Genomic DNA, 21,831 nt, shown 5'->3' with positions numbered 1-21,831 from the left:
TGGCCGTACGAGCAAAAGCACAATCCATTCAGCACTCAACAAGACAAGAGGCGAGAGCGTGTCCATACGTTTATCCAAGACAAGTGCACATTTGGAAAAACCAATTTGGCAGCTTACGGCCACACGGTCACTGTATGGCCTCCAACCAGTGCACTGGTTCAACGCATCGTAGACAAGTTCCTAGACAATATCCTAGACATCCTAGATAAGACACATCACAAGAGATGTTGAGTTTAGCAAACTGGCGGGTTCTCAAGTTGTTTGTGAAACCACGTGACCACCGCCTTTGCTTTCAGTGACGCGATTAGTCTCCGTTTTCGCGTCTGAAACCGCGCTGCGCCTGACGTACGTTTTGAATGCGGTCGCATAAAAGGCGCTGCAATTCATTATTTGTGGCGTGCTCTCGGTCAGTTGAGGTTTCGTACCGTGAGATCTGAGTGATATCGATTCATGTTTGCCTGTGGGCGCGTAGCACCATGCTTGTTAATTTAATTCGTACGTGAACGTTTACTGCAAATTATACGGCCTATAAAACTACGAACTTTACTTCCTGCAGTTGTTTAACACTTTGCTATCGCTATCAATGCTTCGCCTTTCGGGCGAAACTGTGAAATTTTGACTAGATTTGATTTTTTTCACCACATTGGTGCGTCAGCACAGAACATAACTTACCTAAATGGTGAGGATAGCGGGGAAAAGCTGCATTTAAGTAGACCCGCCACCCCCTGTTCATTGCGTGTTGATATGTTCATGATATGCTAACATTGTTCATGATATATTGTACGTTGTGCATCCCATTCGTTATGAAGCAGTGATATGGGTCAATTTTTGCTTCCTAGGATATTTTGCGTTTTCGATATGTATTGCGGCTGCGAAATTTTAAGCTTTGCTTCTTTTTCTATTGCGACATTTCGTGCTCTGAGTGTTTATCGCGTTTATATCGTCTTAAAATGTGTGTCTTTTGCGTTTGTGATAGCCTGTCACTTGTAATATATTTTTGTTTCTCGTGTAGAAACGAGTAGCCGGCATTATCTCTTGGTGCCAACATATCCTTTTTAGTCATGTCAACAAAAAAAATTAAAAACGCATTACAAGAGTCCTCTTTCTACTTACCACCATGTAACGTTATCATTTCTCTTTCCCCCCCCTCATGCTTCTTGGGCATTGTTTCCCTCACAAGAATGCTACGCCATTGCCAGGTAAAGTGTTAAAAGAAAGCATCATGCAAAAAACAACACGGGTGGTTCGATATATGTGCGTTGGGTGCATGACGAATCAACATCAGCGTCATGAACAGTGAGGCTCACTGGTAAAGAGAATGTCAAAATAGTATTTCGAGACGTATTACATCCAACCTTTGACTCGAACGCGTCTTCTACGACTATTATTTATTTATTTATTTATTTATTTATTTATTTATTTATTTATTTATTTATTTATTTATTTATTTATCCTTTAAAAGTCAAGTGCATTACGGAAGGCAGTGGTTATGAAAAACAAACGAGAAACAATGAAACGTTCAATATGTCGCAGTACATATAGAAAACACAGCGATAAAGGAATGCTAGCTAGCGACTAATACAAGGAAATGTAAACATGAAGCAAATGACAAACAATTACAGAGTAATAAGCATCGAGGCTTGAGTACAAATAATAGCAGTCACGTATACAATGCCAACCAATACTTACCGCAGCAATGCCAGTATAAAGGTGGTTCCATTCTTAGATCGACCTAGCGCTTCACGTCAAGCATTTTTTTTTCTTTATGAAGCTGATATGTTCAAAGTGGTGCTGGATTGAATGCTAGTTAGGTGAACCCTTTAAGAGTGTGCTACACTGCACACAGAATAAAGGGTGCCGTAGCAGCTAATCTATACAATGTCAACTAATTCTTATCACAACAATGCCCGTATGAAGTTGGTTCCATTGCTATAGATCGGACCTAACGCTTCACGTCAAACCTTTCTTTTTTTTTACTTTACAAAGCGGATACGTTCAAAGTACATAGCGTGTGCGTGTGTGTGTGTGTGTGTGTGTGTGTGTGTGTGTGTGTGTGTGTGTGTGTGTGTGTGTGTGTGTGTGTGTGTGTGTGTGTGTGTGTGTGTTTGTGTGTGTGTGTGTGTGTGTGTTTGTGTGTGTGTGTGTTTGTGTGAGAGAGAGAGAGAGTCTGTGATCGTATACGTACTCTTTCCGTGCCTCTTGACGATCTTGACGCAGCATCCCTGGCACTCCCTCAGCGTGGGCAGGCTCTCCTCGCTGTGGTTGAACGGGTCTCGGCAGCGGGGCTCCTGTTCCGAGTTGCAGTCGTAGCACAGGATGCGAGAGTCTGCGCACCGCATCGAAACGACGCTTGTGTACGTACGCGACGCTACACGCGAGAGGCTACGCGGGTTAGCAGCCAAGCTGCACGATCGGCATGCTGCTCCGAACCTGCGTAACGAACAATGAACGGGATAACAAAAAGAAAAGGGCACGCGCGCTAAGCGCGCTATCACGATAGCAGTGGACAATTTTACGAGGCCTGATCAAATACCTGCGCGAAGCAAGTACGGCGGAAGTGCTTCTACGTTAGTTAAAAGAAAGCATATGCCTCACACCCCTAATATCGAATAATCAGCTTACTTTAGGAACTCGTATGATCGGGCCGAATTGTTGCACTTAGGTTTATGGAATATATGAAAAGGCGGCAGCGCAATAAAAAGGAAATGAAAACACGGACAGAGACATGACGATAAGGACGAGCACTGAGAAATGCTCGTCCTTGTTGTTTCGTCTCCGTCCGCGTCTTATTCTTTTCTCTTTCTTCTTTTTTTATTGCGCTGCCGCCTTTTCAAATATGCACCAACACATGCGATTCGCCACTTTAATCAGTGTTATGGTGCATATTTGCTCTCGTAAATTTCACTGCTTTGGTTTGGAGCGGTTCTCATTTGGCTCCTGAGTTGACAAATAAATCATTGTCGTATGACGTATGTGATGCTCAATTCTCTTATACATTAAAAAAAACTTCGTTAAATATACCATGGACGCATGCCGACTGGAACCAACTCAATCTTTAAAAATTGAAAGAAATAATAAACAGGAGCATTTATCTTTGAAGGAGAAAAAATAACGGTGCAGTTCAAAATTTGCCAGTGAAATTCGGGATTTACGTTTTAGGATCAATTGGCGAGTTTTCAAAACACTGATTACGCGAACGTAGTCGTTTAGTTTATGAGGAGCTTTTTGCCGTTGATACCATTCAACAATTAAATTTTGGCACGCTTCTAAAGAAAACGATCGTTAGTCAACAGCTTCCGTCCTTTACTTTTAATCAAGATGACTTGCTACACACATGTTATATGATAGTGCACTGCTATAAACCAACGAGGATTTTTCAATCACCATGCTGTCGCATCAAGCAAAAAAATTTTGGAGCACGGTACGTAATACGTGAAGTGAGGCATCACCGTATAGTTTATATAGAAAGCCAGTTGGACGTGCAAGAGGACATTTAGATCCATTATCTGCCTGCGGTTTGTTGGGTGAGCGCATTTACACGCATTTACACCCTCAGCTAGACAGTGTCTTCAAACTGAGTTCCATCATAAACGGACGATATACGTAACCTTGACAGAAACTGTAACACATTCTGCGTTTTTCTTGCATTAGGTAAGTTTAACCTGTCTTGAGACGCGAACGAGCAAGAACCAAACGTGCAACCTGTAATTATTTTAGAAAGTCATGTTCGATCTTCGTTCCGCCGCCCTGCACTCGAGAGAAAGAGGTGGACCTCCGCCAGCTGCAGACGCGCACTTTTCTTACCCTTCACAAACTGCATCGCTTCAATCCGGACCTATATAAGGACTCCTGTCCCGGATTCGGCAGCGTGCCGACAACCTTCCATGTCGCGCGGTCATGCTCTGCTCCCCTATTTCCTTTCCTACCCCCCTCTCCTACCCCACCTCACTACCCAGGAGCTGTGGGATCACGCCCTCCATTGCAGACCTCCCGATTTTCGCCAGGTCATGATCCACCGGGCCGGCGAGACAACTGCCATCGTCTTCGGAGCGCCGGACTAGGGGCCCCTCTAACTCTCTTTCCCATACCTCTCTGTGAACAATAATACTAATGTCTCTCTCTCTCTCTCTTATGTATGTAAGCGTTCAACACCGTTAATGGGCCCCATGCTCCGCCACTGGGTTTCGAGTTTGCAGCATGCTCACAAATCGGTAGCGCGGCTATCGTTCACCATACACTGAAACAATCACGCATACATACGAGGTGTTCTTAGCTTGTACCATGTTCACGTTTCTGTTTATGCTGACGAAGCATGTCTTATCCGTACTTATTGGTGGCTCATTTTTTTCTTCTGGATAATTTTGTGACATCGTCAATATTTTCGGATCATCTGTCCTGTCATGAGGGTAGTGAAGCGTTACATTGAAGGGCGTGGATATCGAAAGCGCGCCACAGTTGTAAGGGCAAAGATGAAAGAAAAATTATGTGGCTTTCTTTTATAAACCAAGCAACATGAAGGGAACACGGCGCTGCATGTCCAGTGCTGTATCCGTGAACCTCCACCTCAAATAAATCTCTGTTTTATTTTTATTTTTTTGTTCAGGCGATACGCAACAAAAATATGAAATAAACAATATCATTTACGTACACACCCTCCGCTAGGCTGTCTAAGGCTATATAGTTATGTACTTTCAAGTCTTAATAAGCTGCAACACACAAAACAGTTCTTCTTCAGCAGCTTGGTGTCTCAATGCATGTCCCAGTTTCGTCACAATCACTGCTCTCGTCTAGTCCTCTGCGCGCACGTTACAGGCGCAACTCCTCCACGTCCGATCGTGGTCTCCCGACAAGAGCGGCAATCTGAGCGCTTTAGCCTGCTCACACATCCGTTCCAAAGCCAGAGAATCAACGCGAAGAAAAGAAAGAAGAAGAGAAAGAAAAAGAATAAAAAAGGGGAATAGAAAAGAGTAAGTTGTTGGACACTCACTCAGGCACTCTTCTTCGGCCAGGACGCAAGTAAACGTCGCGAAAAGCGAAGCTGAAACAGAGAAGCACACGAGTCAACACAGGGGCATCCTCGGGAGGGTCATCGAGGGAAGCAGCGTCGGAGCAGCAAAGAACGAAACAGAAACGAAAGAAAGGAAGAAAAGGGTAAAAGGTTGGCACTAATAAGAGACGGAGCAAAAGTGCGGTGGTCTCCGCGCAAGCAGGCGAGCGAACAATCAACTCCGTGGCAGACCGCTCCTTCCCTCTCAACAACCTAGCCTCCCCGCCCCTACCCCCCCCATCACCATTCTCTTCCTTTCGATGCTTGACCGGATTAATTCGAAATGAAGAGGGAGGGGAGAAGAAGAAGTGGGGCAGATAGCAGAGGGCAGGAAACGAACAATTAAGCTCGAATCTTCGTGCGCTTCGGGAGGCAGGCGCCAACTGCAGAGAAAGTTCAACAGCAGCGTTCGAGAGCTCCACTGCAACTTAATTAATTAGCCCCCGAAGCCTTTGGCCGCGCGGCTTCCGAACGGCTCTGCCGGAACCGCTTATCAAAAGTTGCGCGCCGGTGTAGCGGTAATAAATCGTGAGAAGGAAAAGCCAGGGGGTATACGCACAACGAGGGTAAGGTAGAGAACTCAAAAGAACCCATGAAAATTTTACGCGTGAGCAGAGGAACACTCTTTAACTTCTTTCAGCCACAAATTATGACTCGGTGTTCTTATAGCCGCCAAATTACGAAAATTAATTGATTACGGATATGTCATTTAAAGAACTGAAGTAGCTGTTACGAGTAGACGCGCTGGTTATTATTGAGCCGAGGGCCTTCTGGTCCACGAAAGGACGCCAATAGTAGTGATACAGAACAACACGTGCAACTTCTCGCTAGCATTGGTTGTGCATCTCTTTAAACTATTGCCTTGCGTCATTCTCCGTACCACAGAGACATGGCACTGTTTTTGGTTAACAGAAGGTTGCGTTTACGTTCAGCGCTATGGTCAAGATAATCTTGTCGTCACTAATGTGAACATTCATGAAGGTATGTTGCGTTTCCATATGGAGACACCTTGACAGAAAGGGACAATGGATACTAGGGATATTTGTCTCGTCATACCCCTAGCAAGCTACTGCAGGTGACGAAGGTGACGAATGAAATGACGCATACAGCATACACAAGCACACACAGTAACAAGTGACTAAAGTGTCTGGTCGAAGGTCTTCAGCTCTTCAGAATGAAAAGCTTTGTGAATTCGGCCCCGAGGTCACAGTGGACAACTTTGTTTTTCTTATTTAGCATTATCATATGTCTTTTTTTTTCTCTTTTCTTTCTTACAGGCGGTGCGGCAGGAAAAATGTTCGAATAAGTTGTCAATAGCATGGACTTAGATAGTGTCCCGTTATCGTGAAGATGATGAATTGAACACTGCCAGAAGTGTGAACCAAGAATTTGGAGCAGAATTCACAAAGATTTTCCTTCGCAAGTGCTCTTCGGCATCGGCCGTTCGTTTTCGCTAATATGTCCAGGGTCAAGATTGGCTGAAATTTTCTCTTACGAACAATTCTAGATTAAGATTTTTTTTAGTGTGTGTGAATGCGAGCCTTGACTCTTGAACGGGCGAACTTGTGCCCAGAAATACAAGTAGCACTGAACGCACAACGACAGCGGCGAGCACAGTAGTCGGCCGACGAATCCGAACTCGCGGCTCAAAATCGGCCGCTATTTATACAAGCATCACGGCCACAATAACGTTCATCCATCTATTTATCCATCACGGTACATTCCAGCGTAATCGCCCGTGTTCGCTTATACATTCGAAAATGTAGAACAGCATTAGCGTCGCGAGTGATATCCGATTAAGCAAAAGTAAAGTTTAACTATATACACGGTCTTCAAATTTAAACTAACAGTAATTTTAATAAAAACGCTATGCTAACTACGCGAGATCTGCTTGCACTGCCGGTTTATGCGCTTTGGCGGAGACAGTTTCCGAGACAGATTAGAGTCACCAAACGGACACCTAACAACAACGTCTTAATTAAGTTTCTTGCTATCGCAATTTTGACGTAAGTTTACATTGGAAACATTAAGACAATCGAATTTGAAAACAACTTCAGTTTGATTCACCTGGGGTGCTCCGGTTTCGAGATATTTATAATCAATTTTGGCAATAATGCCTCTAATTTCGCATTGAGGACCACGGATCTCGATACAGCGTGAAAAGCCCCAGTTTGACGAACCTTCCTGCGTGTTGCATATTGTTTGCAAGCTGGACGAAGCTGATAAGAGCTGCATGGTGGCGGCGTGTTGTAGCTACAGGTGGGTTCAGCCTGGCGATCGAGGCCATCAATTGCGCCGCCTGGGCGCCTTTTTCATTGTCACTGGGGTATTCACCATCTGCCGAACAATGCAGCGTCACTTACAAACGCGATAAGAAGGCACGATGCTTCCTTGCGAGCTATTGGGGGCGAGCTCCACCACTGGAAAATCTGGCGCCACCATCGGCGTGACGTGGCATGAGGGATCACGAGGACACAGCGGCCGCGTCGGCTGCTTCGGAAGCGCCGAAGCGAGCTGAAAACGAAAGTTTAAAGTCCCACCTGCGCCGCAGTTCTGATTCAGTGGTGAGGCTTTACCACCTTGGGTGCCTGCTTGACAACATTTGAAAGTACTATAATAGGTATAGTGGCTGCCTTTCGAGGCATGCAGCATGGTAGGCTACTGCTCGGTGCCGCAGTGCCGGACGTACGCAACGGAGCCCGATGTCAGCCTTATTCACACGTAGCCGCAGGACATGAAGCTGCGTGAAGCTTGGCTCGCGAAACATAAAACCGGCAAACAGTCATCGGCTACAACTCGGGTATGCAGCAAGCACAGACGCGAGGAAGATTTCTGCTGCGGCGCCGGGTTTGCGATGTTCGGAAAACGCGCACTGAGACGCTCGCCCGAGTCCGCTGCCAGACTAATGCCATGACGGTTTGGTCTATGAAGTTGTCGGTGTTATAGATACTGGCAAGTTCACTGGAGTAGAAAGGGAGCGGTAAGAAGCACATAAAAAGAAAGCATGACATATGGTCACATCTGTGGTATGAATTAATGCACTGAATTATGAAAAAGAAGCAGAGGGAAATCGCACGCTGAAAAGACCGATAAACACATAGTGCGCCCCCCCCCCAACTTGAGAAATAATATTTCTTAAGAATTTAGAAGACAGAAAAAGATTGAATCGTCGCGACGGCCCATCACTGTCACTGTAGGCGTCGAAGTCTCTATAACGAAATTATTTTTGAATAGTTCTGATAGCGTCCACGCAATAATGATTGCTAGTGTACTGTCAAATGCAAATATGCTGCGGCCTAAAGCTCATGGCACGGTGCAAAAACGCGCTCACAGCGAAAGCAAAACATTGTGCGCGGACATGCATGCAGACGCGCAGTCGGTCGCCGCGAACCCGCGCGATCGCTGCATTGATGCTTCATTCTGTTATGCCCCATTTGGTTATACAGACAGCCCACTATAAGAACATATTTCACATAGCTTACTCTCAGCGTTTGCCTACCTTTCACGCAAGAAGCCGGTTCGGGAGACTCCATAGCGGCGACCGCGCGCAGGGGCGTTCACTGTACGTATTCGGTAAAGAGATAGCGTCTGTAAACGATTCTGTGCTTTCAGCTTGCCCAAGATTATTATATCGACGATCAAAAACTTCCCTCGTTTTGAGAATACCTACATAAATGTCCAGAAGGGCTGCCGCGTGTTGTTTTTATTTAGCGCCGTAAGCGAAACCTATGAGGAGCGCGCCGCGTGATCCCTCATACTACGCAAGGGAGGCGCTTCCGAGACAGATGGCGACTCCGTAACTCCTCGAACCCAATATCAGATCCTTCTGGAAACCCAGCGCGTTGCAGACACGCATGCGGTATGCCTTCCTTTTATCATTCCTCAAGTAGAGCGACCCTTTCACCACGGTATACATAGCTTGGGCACGACCGCAGAAAGTATTCGATGTCTCCTGTCGCACTGCACGAAGTAAACGCAGCTGTGAATCGGTATGTGCCATCTCGAATAGCCATGCAGGGGTACATCTGGGTCCCGCCCTTATTCCGTGCAGTAGCGAGGCTTCCTCCCGACGAAACCGCCTGGTTACGCAGGGCGTATGTGTCGGAATCCAAAGCGATACAAAGCGAGCACAGATGCCCGATATCGTGACTTTATTGCTGCTTAGTACTTTGACTTTCCGCGGATATGCGAGTGCTGCCTACGCAAGAGCGTCAGCTTCGTCATTTCCAGCAATGTCAACATGTGAAAGGATCCACTGAAACTTTAGGTTGAAGCCTTTCGGTGTTGAGGTATTCCACAAATGACGGTGACTTGCTTGGGAACTTGCAGAATTGTTGCATTGCCGCCTTCAAATCCGTGAAGAGCACGACATCTTGTGCCATCTTGAGCAAGTAGAGTCTTTAGATTTCGTAAGGCAGCAGCTATTGCCACACCCTCGTCAACTGTTGATGAGGCCGCACTGTCCAACCGGCCAGACCATGTGGATCTCAAAGAGGGTATGCAAAACGAGGCTGCGCAGCTGTCTGGATACGCTTTGACAGAACCATCTGCGTGCAGTTAGAGGTGATTCTGGTAACCGGTCGTCAAGTGCTCCATAACGAGGGACTTTGCTTCTGGAGATGAAACAGTGTTCTGTGAACATAGTCCCGGCACGCTTAAGCTGCAGGTAATATGTTCAAATGCCCAGGGCAGGTCTATCTTTCGCCTTTGTCTCGAGCGCAGCGCAACCCTAAGGCGCGAAACTTGTTCAGCGTTGCATGAAAATGTGAATGCGTCCTGGCACCTATACATTGGAGAAGAGCTTTGCCGGGCGAAGACTCATTTAGTCGTAGAAACTGAAGCAAAAGACCCTGAGACGCCTGAATCTGGAACGGGCATGACTCAGCCTCGTACAACACAATTTCGCTCGAAGCTGGCTGAGGAACCCCTAGACATAGTCGAAGGCCTTTATTGTGTATTGCTTCTGGGCGCTCGTACTGACTGACCGAAGGCGGCATTAGAGGAAGTTGGCGCAGTATCCTACTGGTAACGAACCGTGAATGTAACCGTAGCGTGGACGTCGGGCGGTTACCCCAGCGTATGCCAGCAACGCTATAAAGCACATAGATCCTCTGTGATGACCATGTCGCAACGCTGTCAACAGCGCAACGCCCATTTAGCCTGTGGTCCAGAGTAATTCCCAGAAATAGCAGCTGCGCTCTTGGTAGCGGCTGGCGAAGACAAACAGCGACTCACTTTTCCTTTTTTTTTCCTCTCACACTGACGTTCCCTCACGGCTTGACGTTGTGTCGAGATACACGGCCCTGAATGAGGAATTAGCTGACAAATTAGCTGCCTTTGATATATAGGGCTTTAGTGGTTTTGATACCACGGTCACCGCGGTTATGGGGTTTTCATATTACAAACAAGATGCTCTGCTAGAAACCCTGTAAACAAAATAAAATTAGGCCGCAATTAGTTTGTCAACTATGTCCTATTCCTGCGCGCTGTTTTTAATGAGTTCCCTCCACTGCGACCTTATCACTCACCCCGTGCTCAGGCTCGCAGCGCCGGTTGTGACATTCCCCGATGTTATCTGCCCGCAGCTCTTCGAACATTTCCTTTCTAACATATGCACTCCTCAATGTCTACTTGTTAACATAGGGCCGCGTGTGCTTCGTCTTGAATTTTCGCTTCTATCACGCGCTGTCTGTTTTATCGTGCTTGACTGACTCATATTTCAATTTGTTGTTCTTCCACTTCTTCCACTTCCACTCACAGGACACAGATTAAACTAATTATTGCCGTACAACTAACTTATGATCGAAAGCGTTATTGAAGAAACTTAACGTACGAAGCGCAAGGATGCTTGAGAGCAGTTTTATTACGTTCACCACAGTTGCCACGATTTTCAGGCTATTCAGACGACCATATATTACCGATCCCGTAAGCGCCACCGGACCCGCTTCTATAAATACTTTTATGAATTAATGTGCGTGCCCCTTTTAACGCCCCCTCGTTTATATATATCTCTCTTTTCAGTATGGTTGTGAAGGAGGACACACGGCGGAACCCTACTTTGCAGAACGAGGCCCCGCATTCCACAACGCTATAAGAAATAAATCAACCGCACCCCTGCTATTAAACGACGCCCCCTTCTGCTTCGTGTCTTTTTTTTTTTTCTTAAAATAATGGGAGAACGCAGCGCGACAACGCGCGAACTGCGCGAACACAGACGAACAAAATAACACCGCGTTCCTCTCTCTCTCTCTCTCTCTCTCTCTCTCTCTCTCTCTCTCTCTCTCTCTCGATCCCTTATCAGACACTAAAATTACGGGCGTTCTCGACGTACGTCCGGCCCAATGATCGGTCGACAACTGATCACTACAACAACAGACCCGAGCGTGCTCGAATAAACGAGCCAGCAGCAGCAACAGCAGCAAAAAAAAAAAAAAAAAAGTAAAGAAAGAACGCGCGTATGCAATAACATCGAGGGGAACAATCAGCGCGCGCGCACGCACACAACCGCGCCGAACGAGCAAGTTAGCTCGACGGGAACGACGTCCGCCCGACGCTATCTCTCGGCGGCTCTCCGAACGCAGCGCGTGCCGGAACGCTCCGGTACATACGTGTGCGTACGGCGAGCAAATCTGGCGCCGCTATACCCCCAGCGCCGACGACAGCACCAGGCTGGAGGCAGTGCGGGGAGGACGGCTTGATCGGAGCCCGAAATAGGCTCCGCTAAGATACTACACCTTCCCCTCCCCTCCCCCTCCTCAGGTTCCTCCTGCATGCGGGGCATTAATTTCTGCCGGAGACGATTACGGTAGGGCGTATAGTATAAGGAGAGGCCCCGGAACGGAACGTCGGGCGCACCTGCCCGGAGTTGTTCCCCATATATGCTGCCGCTTATGCTGCTGCTTATATAGTACCGCTCGTCTAACGCGGTAATCGGCGATCCGGTGGGTCTTGTGTAGCTATAGTTCCACCGAGCCGAACGTTGCCGGCTGGCACAGGCAACGACGAAACGATGACACGAAAGAGGAGGGAGGGTCGTATCCGGTGCTCTCGTCAGACGACCGGAGCTCCCGAGAGCGCGGGCGAAACGAGGGCTTAGTGAACCGGAGAGCCGCAATGCCGCTTAACAATCGGCGCGCGGTGACAGTCAGTTATGATGCGCGCTGACGGAACAACGCGTGATTAGGCTAAGGGACCATCCAACTGCCTTTCTTCCGTCTTCTTAGGCTTTCACAACGCTGGCGGCGATCTTTGCAGAGCCGTCGTATGTACAGCATTTACGTTCTAATATTCTCGTGCAAGTCGCAGATGACCGCCGACGGCCTGTAGAAAAAAAAGGGAACACCTGTAACCGAGTTTAATGTAGGATCATGTGGTAAGATTGACAAGTTTACTTGCTAGTGTCGCATTCAGTGCAGTTTTCGACTGTTCTTACGATACCCCCTCCCCCACTCACCACCCCTACACCCTAAATATTGAGAAATAGAAAGTAATTGTGCATATTTGTGAGCACTCCCTTTTCTCTGGAGTGTAAGCCAACGCCGATCAAGATGAAATCGTGGCGAATTCTTCTAAGAAATGCATGGCTGCAAATAAGCTTGAAGGGACAAAATTAATGTTTTAATGATTCTGTCAAGAGACAGCGGAAGAAAGACACTATTTAGATATTGTGACAGCAATCAGTAGATTAACCAGCATACCGTACTTTCTAGCAGTCAGCACAATACTGAAGTGGTTGCTCTTTAGTTTGTCAATGTGGTAATAATTATTGCTCGGATATAATGATGCGACTCATTTGCTTTGAATTTAAGCATCTTCCCCTACTTCTCAGCCTAGCCAAATGCCTGACATGCTAATACGGCTGTATAAGTTGCAAACTAGAGTAGAAAAAAAAGTAAATTCGTTAAAACATTAAGTAAGGGGTGCTTTAGTTTCATCCTGACAGTATGTCACGTGGCAACCCAAACGAATAAAGAAAGAAAGCCCATATTCACAAAAGGCTCTTAGGCTGGAATTGTCCCTAAGAGCAAATGCTAATCAAGCCTGACGCTGGACATACGATTAGTGAATACCGCCATCCAATGGCAAAGTGCACTTGTGAATGAAACGCTTTGTGAAGACCGCCCCGGATTTCTAGCACGTACTATACGTCTACGTATGTATGAACAATATAGTGTTGTGCCGTTTTACTGGCTACGGTAACAATACTGTTATAGAAAAATCCAACGTTTTCTCAGTTCCCGTGGTCGGTAAACTTTTGCGGTTGACTGTACAGGCAACAGTAGCTACATCGACAAATGTGTAAAGTGTAGAGCCCGCAGTATCCAGATCTCACGCTAGAATTGTTCGTGAGAGCAAATTACAGCCAATCTTGATGCTAGACATATTATTAGCGAAGGCGGCTGACCAATGGCAAACAGCACTTCCGGACGAAAAGGCTCGTGAATTAGGCCCCAGGGTCGCTATATTATAGCGATGCCTTATGCCTTATTCTATGCTATTCTTATCATCCACCACACACGGCCGCCTGATCCCGTTGATAATGTGGGCAGACCGTCGCTCTGACCACTGGCCAAGCGCGAAAAGCCTGAAAAAGCATAGAATCGGGAAAGGCATCGCTACAAAATACCGGCCAAGGTTTATTTTGCTTGATATCCGGATTTCTGCACATAAGTCAGAAGCATGTGGTTGGTAGATGGAATGAACAGACTAGCGGACAGGCGGAAAGAAGAAAAACACAAATATATATATATATATATATATATATATATATATATATATATATATATTGTTCATGACTGACTGACCGATGTCTGCGTTACGAGAGACGATTTCTTTAACCGCCTCTAAACTCCTAGTACCTGAGCATCTTTCCGCTTTTTTTTTCTCATCCGGGCCCCCATAGGAATGCGGCCGGGAACCGAACCTGCGACCAAGGGCTCAGAAGCAGAACGTTGTAACCTATGATAAGCTTCGGCGGAGATGAGCGAACGGGTAAAACAACGTTACTCTAGCGCTTGGTACTCTTCTCTCGGGGTAAAAAAAAATGTCTCGTCGGCAAACATTTGCCAAGAGCTTTCTCTGCTATCCACCGAGGCTTTTTTTCATCACTAAGACTTGACGTAGGCTTCCTTTTAGTCAGGGTGTTTTAGTTGCTTTGCGCAAGCGATCCAGAAAAGGGGACATATTTGGGCGTTCTCCTCCGTCAATAAACAGTCGCGAGAGCGCCGCTCGACTTTGTCTTCTTCTCTACGTGCCTGTCCTCCTTCGAGCTTTCTTTGAGTTCACTCGCTTTCAGCATTTACACAGCGAGAAGAAGACAAAAAGAGAGAGAGAGAGAGAACGTAAAAATAGCGGTGAAAAGCGAGCATGAAACTGAGGAACGGAAATGCCGATAGAGATAGAGAGAATATCACGCGGTGTGCTGGGAATTTAGTGGAGAGGAGCATAGGGGAAACGAGTGAGTGCGAGAAAGTAATACGGCGGGAAAAGGAAAGGGGTTAGAAGCCAGGGGTGACGGGACAGTGGAAAGGAAAATAGGGTTGTGGAGGTTCGAAGGGAAGTGAGAGGGTCCCTCATTGGTGGCGACAACCAGCGCGGCGACCGCGTGGCGGCGTCGCCGCTGTCGTACGGGAAGCGGCAGCGGCGGAGGAAAGGAGGTTTTCGGGAGGGGAGGGAGGGGGGCCTCCGCTTCTCCTTCTGTCGCAGTGCGAGTAGACACGTGACTGTGTGCGTGGAGCAGTCGATGCCGACCACTGCTCTGCGAGCGGCGCCACCGCCGGGTGCAGCTGCGAGTTGCAGCCCGGCCTTCGCTCCGATCGCAGAATTACTCCCCGTCTTCTCGAAGGGGAATGATGAAATTAAAGGAAGAATAATCCACAACGACTCATTGCAGTTATAACTGCACCTATATGATATTATATAGATATGTGTGTGCGTGTGTAGTACTGTGCAACTTAATTTGATTGAGATGCCGCGCAAATAAATGTCGCCGCCGTTTCACAATTTGTACGCCACCTAATTTCTATAGTCGCTGTTTACGGTTACCCTGACATCTCTTATATCTTCTTTCGATGTGTTGCGCCATGTGAGTTCACGTATGTTGTGCATGCAGCCATGATGTGTACATTCGCATTGTGCTGGTTTATGTGCCACTTTACTATTAGTGGGGCAAGACGACGAAGTGTCTTCTCGGTAGAACGCCTCTATCTGTGTTCTCTGGTTTCTGGCGAATTCTTCGGAATTTCCTGGTGCCTCGGCTCCCGGTCTTGTGGCCATGGACGCGGAGCCTTCCAGAGGCCCTCCTGGCCAGAGGTCATCAAGGCCGTCCTTCACGAGAAAGAGAGGAAGCGTCCTCTATGACATCGAGGACACTGAGCTGTGCTCCGTGTCGGATGAAGACTCATCGGATAATAGCTTCATCACTATCCGCAGAAAGAGGGCCAGAAGGAGAACTGTCAACGCGAATAGATCAACGCAAGCGAGTACTCCTGCCGCTGATGACACGCCCAAAGCAGATCGGCAAATCATTTCAATGTTGCGTCTCCTCATTGATGCCATTCGAGTGATTCTGTCGAACCTTGGAACTACATCTGCTCGAGATGCACTGAAAGTACTGGACGCCTTAAGCCCAGTGCTTGAGTCTCTCGAATAGAGGCATGGCCAACCATCGCCCATTCATTTCCAGAAGAAGTCAAGACAGCATCAATCATCCAGTGGTACGCAAGAGGACTAAAATCACGCCTTTCAGACTTTCGTCAGTATACATATACTAATTTGTTCCCAATCATTGTCATACGTGAGCCTAACGTGTAAAAACCAGTCAGATTATCGGGATACGAAGCTGTTATATCCGCAGCAACTGAGGCATGCAGCAAAGTCATCGTTTTTATTCGACGAGAACTGACCTATGTTCGCCAGCCGATTCCGCCTCATGATAACAATCAATATGTTTGCCTAACAATTAAAAAGGGCAAGCTCATGTTTACACTTGTAGGCGTTTATATATCGCCTTCAAGTAATTTTGATCCCAAAAGATTAACGAACATCTTGTCGGTGTGCCCTACTCCATATGTCATCATTGGAGATTTTAATGCGCACTATATGGCATGGGGAAGCACAAGGACAAATGCAAGAGGGCAATGACTTGCAAACTTCGCCTGCAACCAGGGCCTTTCACTCTTGAATGACGGCAGCCCAACGTTTATACGAGGTGCGTATTATGGCAGCTGTCTTGACCTAGCTTTCATCTCCAGCTCTTTCACAGGATGTGTTAAATGGTTTTCGGATATCGAGACACACGGGAGTGATCACACTCCCACGTACCTCGTCATCAAAGGGATGTCCAGGTCCTTCGCACGAAACACCATTCGAATAATTGACTGGACTAATTTTACTTCTACCATGGAAGATGCTTGCCGAGAGGGCTTGTCCTCTGGATTATAGGAAACAATCAAGTCTGCAGTGCGAGACGCCACGCGCATGGTCACGGTTTCATCGAAGCACATGGAATTGGATATAGAGCTGGAGCGACTTCGTGCACTCCGTCGTCGTGCGGAGCGGCGTTACCGGCGTACAATATCCATCGAAGACCTTAGGACAGCCAGATGACTACAAAAGAAAATTCAATGTCGCATCGATAGATTGGTATCTCGACGTTGGACAACGTTTTGGCAGTCACTAGACCCCCGAAAGCCACTTTCCCCACATCTGGAGAACCATACGTGGTCTACATTCTCTCCCTTAACAACGCTTCCCATTCAAAGCGCTGGCGCTCTTCCAGAGGCGACTGATTGCTGATGTTGCAGAAGACTTTTGTGCAAGGATCGCTGGCCAAGCAACCGGTACAGGCTTTCCAGCCACCAGTCACATTCCTGTTTCACGTGACGGCCGCATGAATCTTCTTTTCATAATGGAAGAACTATAAGCGGCTCTTGCTTTATGCAGGCGTCCTTCATCCGCGGGACCAGATGGAATATCCTACCGCGCCTTGAGCAATCTGAGTGATGGCGCACGGAGAGAACAGTTACATCTATACAACGTATCTTGGCAAGATGGCATGGTTTCCGAAGAATGGTAGACAAGCCGCCTGGTCCCTCTCCTGAAGCAAGGCAAGTCCACGCTTGAACTCACCTCATACCCCCCAATAGCGCTGACCAGCTGTGTGGGAAAGATAATGGAAAAGATGATCCTTGCCCGCTTGGAGTGGTACCTGGAACACTACAACTTGTTACCAAATTGCATGGTTGGTTTTTGTCGAGATCGCTCATCAGTAGACAGTGTTGTTGATCTCGCTTCGTATGTCCAGCATCAAAAGTCACGCAAAAGATTATCTGCAGCTTTGTTCTTGGATGTCAAGGGGGCATACGACAACGTATCACACGAGGCTATCCTCGATGCTCTTGAGATGGTTGGCCTAGGTGGTTCGAGCTTTCCAATGAATTTCTCATTACCTTTTTATGAGATCGTTCTTTTTGTGTACCGGCGATGGTCAAACCGCACGACACTACACCTTCAGAGGTGTTCCTCCAGGCGATGTACTAAGCCCTACCCTATTCAACCTCACACTCATTGGTCTCGTTGATCATCTGCCAGCAGCGATCAAGATATCAATGTACGCAGACGACATATGTATATGGACTTCAGGTGTGACACGTCCTCAGATGCGTGCAAGACTTCAAAAAGCTGCTACTCTAACAACTATATACCTCCGCAACCAAGGTCTTGAAATCTCGTCAGACAAATGCGCACTGATGGCACTCACTCGCAAACCAATGACACCCTACGCCATCTCAATAAATGGCCAGATAATTTCTTATGAGAAGACTCACAGATTTCTCGGCATAATCATTGATAGAGATCTCTCATGGAGCCCGCACGTGACATACTTGAAACAGCGTCTGACAGCCATCTCCCAGCTTTTCAAGTTTCTGGGCGGAAAGACGTGGGGAATGTCAGTGCATGCAATGTTGGAATTATACAGGGCTCTTTTTCTTGGCTTCTTGAGATACAGTTTGCCCGTACTGACCAACACTTGCCAGACAAATCTTCGTGCTCTACAGGCTATTCAAGCTCGGGCTCTCAGGGTTTGTCTTGGTTTGCCAAAATGCACATCGACAGTAGCGACAATTGCGATCGCCAGGGACCAACCCATACAAGCACACATTGCGGTGGAAGTGTTGAGAGTGCACATTAGGCACGTTGCCCGTGCCCGTTCCCACCATCTGGCGACACTACCGTCAGAAAGGCCGCAGGCATCATTTTGTACTACGGCTTCGGATTATTACAGCTGCCTTCCATAAGGCTTCACCCCCGCACCTAAGCCATGGATTCATCCATGGTGTTTGGCTCGACCTGCAGTGCACCTCACCGTACCAGGAATCGGGAAAAAATCTGAGCGGTCATCACCTGCTCTTAAACAACTAACTCTGCTCCTTTTGCACGAGAGGTACGCCGACCACGTACATATTTATACTGATGGATCGGCAACTCTCCAGTGTTCCTCTGGAGCCGTGGTTTTCCTAGCGAAAGCCACTACCATCAGTTTCAAGACATGTCACCCAACGGCACCGATGGCTGCGGAACTTGCGGATCTTCGCGCTGCACTTCGTCTCGTCAGCCAAGAACAACCTCGAAGATGGTCAATATTCAGTGCCTCAAAGGCAGCACTGCAGCCTTTGCTATCAGCCCTGCGGTGTAGACCACACGAACAATTGGTATTCGAGATTAGAGAACTAATCCATACCCTGACTGAGAAAGGACCATGTGACATTTCAGTGGCTTCCAAGTCACTGCGGCGTCATAGGGAACGAACACGCCGATAACGCTGCTTGGTCGTCTCTTCAAGGGGACGAAGAAAAGCCGATAACATTATCAAGGACAGATGCCGCTATAGAAAACTGCGAATGCTCAGCCGTGATATCACGTTCTCCTTGTGGAACGCAGGAAGTTTTCAGAACAACCGGCTGCACAACCTAAACTCCTCTTTACGCCTCTGCATTCAAGCTGTACTCTGCCATCGCGAAGCTACTCTACTTTGTCGAATATGGCTAGGAGCGGTCTTCGCCAAGTTTTTTGCTTTCCGAATGGGATGGGCCGACGACACCTCGTGTGATGACTGTGGTAAGGAGGAGGCTCTTCAACACCTTCTCTGTGACTGTCCTCGCTATAATTTACAGAGACGATCGCTCGCAATCGCGATAGCGCGCTTTGACCGAAGACCTCTAACATAGGAACTTATTTTAAAATACCGCCATCACAAGCCATCGCAGCTGAGGGCAACGAGGGCACTGTTGCAGTTTTTAAAGGCAACAGAATTGGACAAGCGGCTGTAGCCTGAACAGATGTTTATAGTGCTGCAAGTGCTACTGTGCTGCGCGGTGACAGTATGCAGCGACAGTGACCGACTGTGATTGTATGTCTATGCTCCTTTCTTTCTTTATCTCTACATTGTTATCACTTTACCTCCCCTCCCCTCTCTCCCCAGCGTAGGGTAGCAAATCGGATCTTCCCCTCTGGTTAACCTCCCTGCCTTTACCCTTTCCTCTGTCTCTTTACTATTAGTGCGTTATTTCGCTTGCCCTGACATGCTTCCTCTTTTTGCGTCGTCGGTTAACCGACGAGACGTGGAGTGTGATAGACTCTAACATCTCGAATAATGTGTACTCGCTACGCGGTAAAATTTCTTTTTGCGGATACCACTGTCGACTTCACTGTACTGGGAAGCCGATGCCCTGGGGCGGCCCATCAGGGCCAATCATCCAATGACTCGCCTCCGTCGTTCTCTAGAGCAGAAAAATAAACTTAACTTCCCAAATTGTAACTGCAGCCGTCCTTCTTCTCTCGTAGATTGTTCCCTTAGAGCAGACATATGTATTGCGTGGCTCGGTTACTTCAATAACCCGCGGGTGGTCAAAATTAAACCGACAGTAACTGCGTCTCTCGCAGCGTTATTTTGAGATGTCAAACGCAAGAAATGAATCGGCTCGGCAGTGTTTCGCGTCTTACCAATCCTCGCAGCGAAGGCGAAATGAAAAGCGCTAAGTAAAGATGCGAAGAAGAATAAAAGAAAGAAATGACCGGTAGGGGGATAACTAAGTTGGTGTTTGTCTCATGATTTCATGTTTAAGCCGAGACGAGCGTCGTTTCCTGCTGTCCTTTTCTGTTTGGTTTTCCTTCTTTTTTTCCAGGGTTATAGCTACAACCTATTAGATCTGCAAAGGGACAGCATATCTTGAGCTAAGTACGACGGCGACCTCGATAAACGCTAAAAACAAGAAACAGTCGAGGAATGAAAGCGCCGGTCCTTGTGGATCGAGTCAAGCAGACACCAAATATGCCTCGCACATCGTTATATAAGATTTCGCTTATTCACTAACTAAATCGCATACGCACGCACGCACACACGCTGTGAGGCTGCCGCATGTGAACGAACAACACCGACCTGCACACTCCTGCAGTGCTGCTTAACGGCTTTGCACATTGTTATATAAGCGTTCATTAATAAACTTAAGATCGCTGCTGACGGACAGTTCACCTCCACTTACGTCACGAAGCACACCTGGAGGGCAGATTTTGTAACATTCCTTTCCTTTTCAGCTTTTTTCTCTACCTTTGTAGTTTGGGCTCGCACGCTGTCGCACCATTACTCTCACACAGATCGATCGCCATTGGAGCGACGGATCTTACGAAGATAGCAATATCGAAGTCGAAGAATTGTTACAAAATGCGGCCCATGGATGAATGACTTATCTGGATGAAACTGAAAATGTCGGCAACTATGTGTCGCCCCGCTCTCCAAAATCAATAAATTATTCAGTGATCAAAGACTCATAACATGAGGTGATACAAAAACCACCTAGCAATCTATAGAGCGCATCTCGCAAATGTGCTTAAACAGTTAACGTGAAAAAAAAATGACGCACAGAGCAACGAAACGGCACGTTCTACAGCTCCCGCAAATAAGCACAAGTCAAGTAATCAAGCCATTCAAATAGTACAAAACAACATTTAAAAACTGACACATGGTCATGCAAATTGTCGATACGATATCGCTGTCAGTAAACCAAATGAGACAGGCACCGCTCACAGGAAGATGGAGGCTGTAACTGTTCAACAGTGGTCGAACAAGAAATTTCGTTGGGGCCAACATTACAAGGGGACCTGCCTGCGTCAGTGTGGCAACTGCGTGGCTTGGTCACTGTTGGAAAGCAGTTGCTTCTCTGACGAAGAAGAGTCCCATTGTCGAAACGTTGACTCCTGGTACCCTTCCTATGTTATCGCTGTTTTTCACTTTCAGTAAAGAATGACACGTAGATGCTAAGCGTTAATACATACAGGGTACGTGCTTCATGTAACTTGAGCGAAACTTTAAATATACGCAAATTCCACGTAGCTGAACCGAACCAATGTAATGTTATTTGCCGTCGCTTGGAGATACTCGGATTGTTTCTTGCATTACGCCTAATTACCCAATTAGACTTAATAATTCAACTTCTATATTATTATAATTAGATTAAAAGTGTAAATGAGAAAATTGTAAAACAACATGAGAAACTCCCGATACAGCTTTCTGTTGCTCAATACGTGACGTAAAGTGGTTTTTTTTTTTTTGCGTGAAAGAAGCCCGCGAATAAACGAAAAATTGCCGCGCGACTGGCCGCTCGAGGCGCTTTGAGCGTATTCGCCGGCTACTTCCACACACGGAAAAACACTTTTTGTAGTACGTACTGAGCAACAGAAAGCTGTATCGGGCAATTTCCACGTTGTTCGACAATTTTCTCATTGGC

The 21,831-nt window shown here is 47.0% G+C and overlaps 1 protein-coding gene across 2 annotated transcripts in view; it reads right to left on the bottom strand.

Moving 5' to 3' along the window:
• Positions 1 to 21,831, bottom strand: part of qvr (glycosylphosphatidylinositol-anchored protein quiver) — a 60,908-nt gene that overhangs the window by 24,103 nt on the left and 14,974 nt on the right. The window contains exons 2-3 of one of the 2 annotated variants that reach the window (XM_075692639.1): positions 4,988 to 5,038; positions 2,186 to 2,326 (exon numbers count right to left, since the gene is read on the bottom strand). In XM_075692639.1, coding sequence (XP_075548754.1) covers positions 2,186 to 2,326; positions 4,988 to 5,038 — 192 coding nt within the window. The remainder of the gene's footprint in view (positions 1 to 2,185; positions 2,327 to 4,987; positions 5,039 to 21,831) is intronic. The other variant, XM_075692640.1, reaches the window with a different exon arrangement.

The sequence above is a fragment of the Dermacentor variabilis genome, chromosome 5 (assembly GCF_050947875.1).
Source record: "Dermacentor variabilis isolate Ectoservices chromosome 5, ASM5094787v1, whole genome shotgun sequence".
NCBI lineage: Eukaryota > Metazoa > Arthropoda > Arachnida > Ixodida > Ixodidae > Dermacentor > Dermacentor variabilis.
This window is presented reverse-complemented; position numbering and strand designations above follow the sequence as displayed.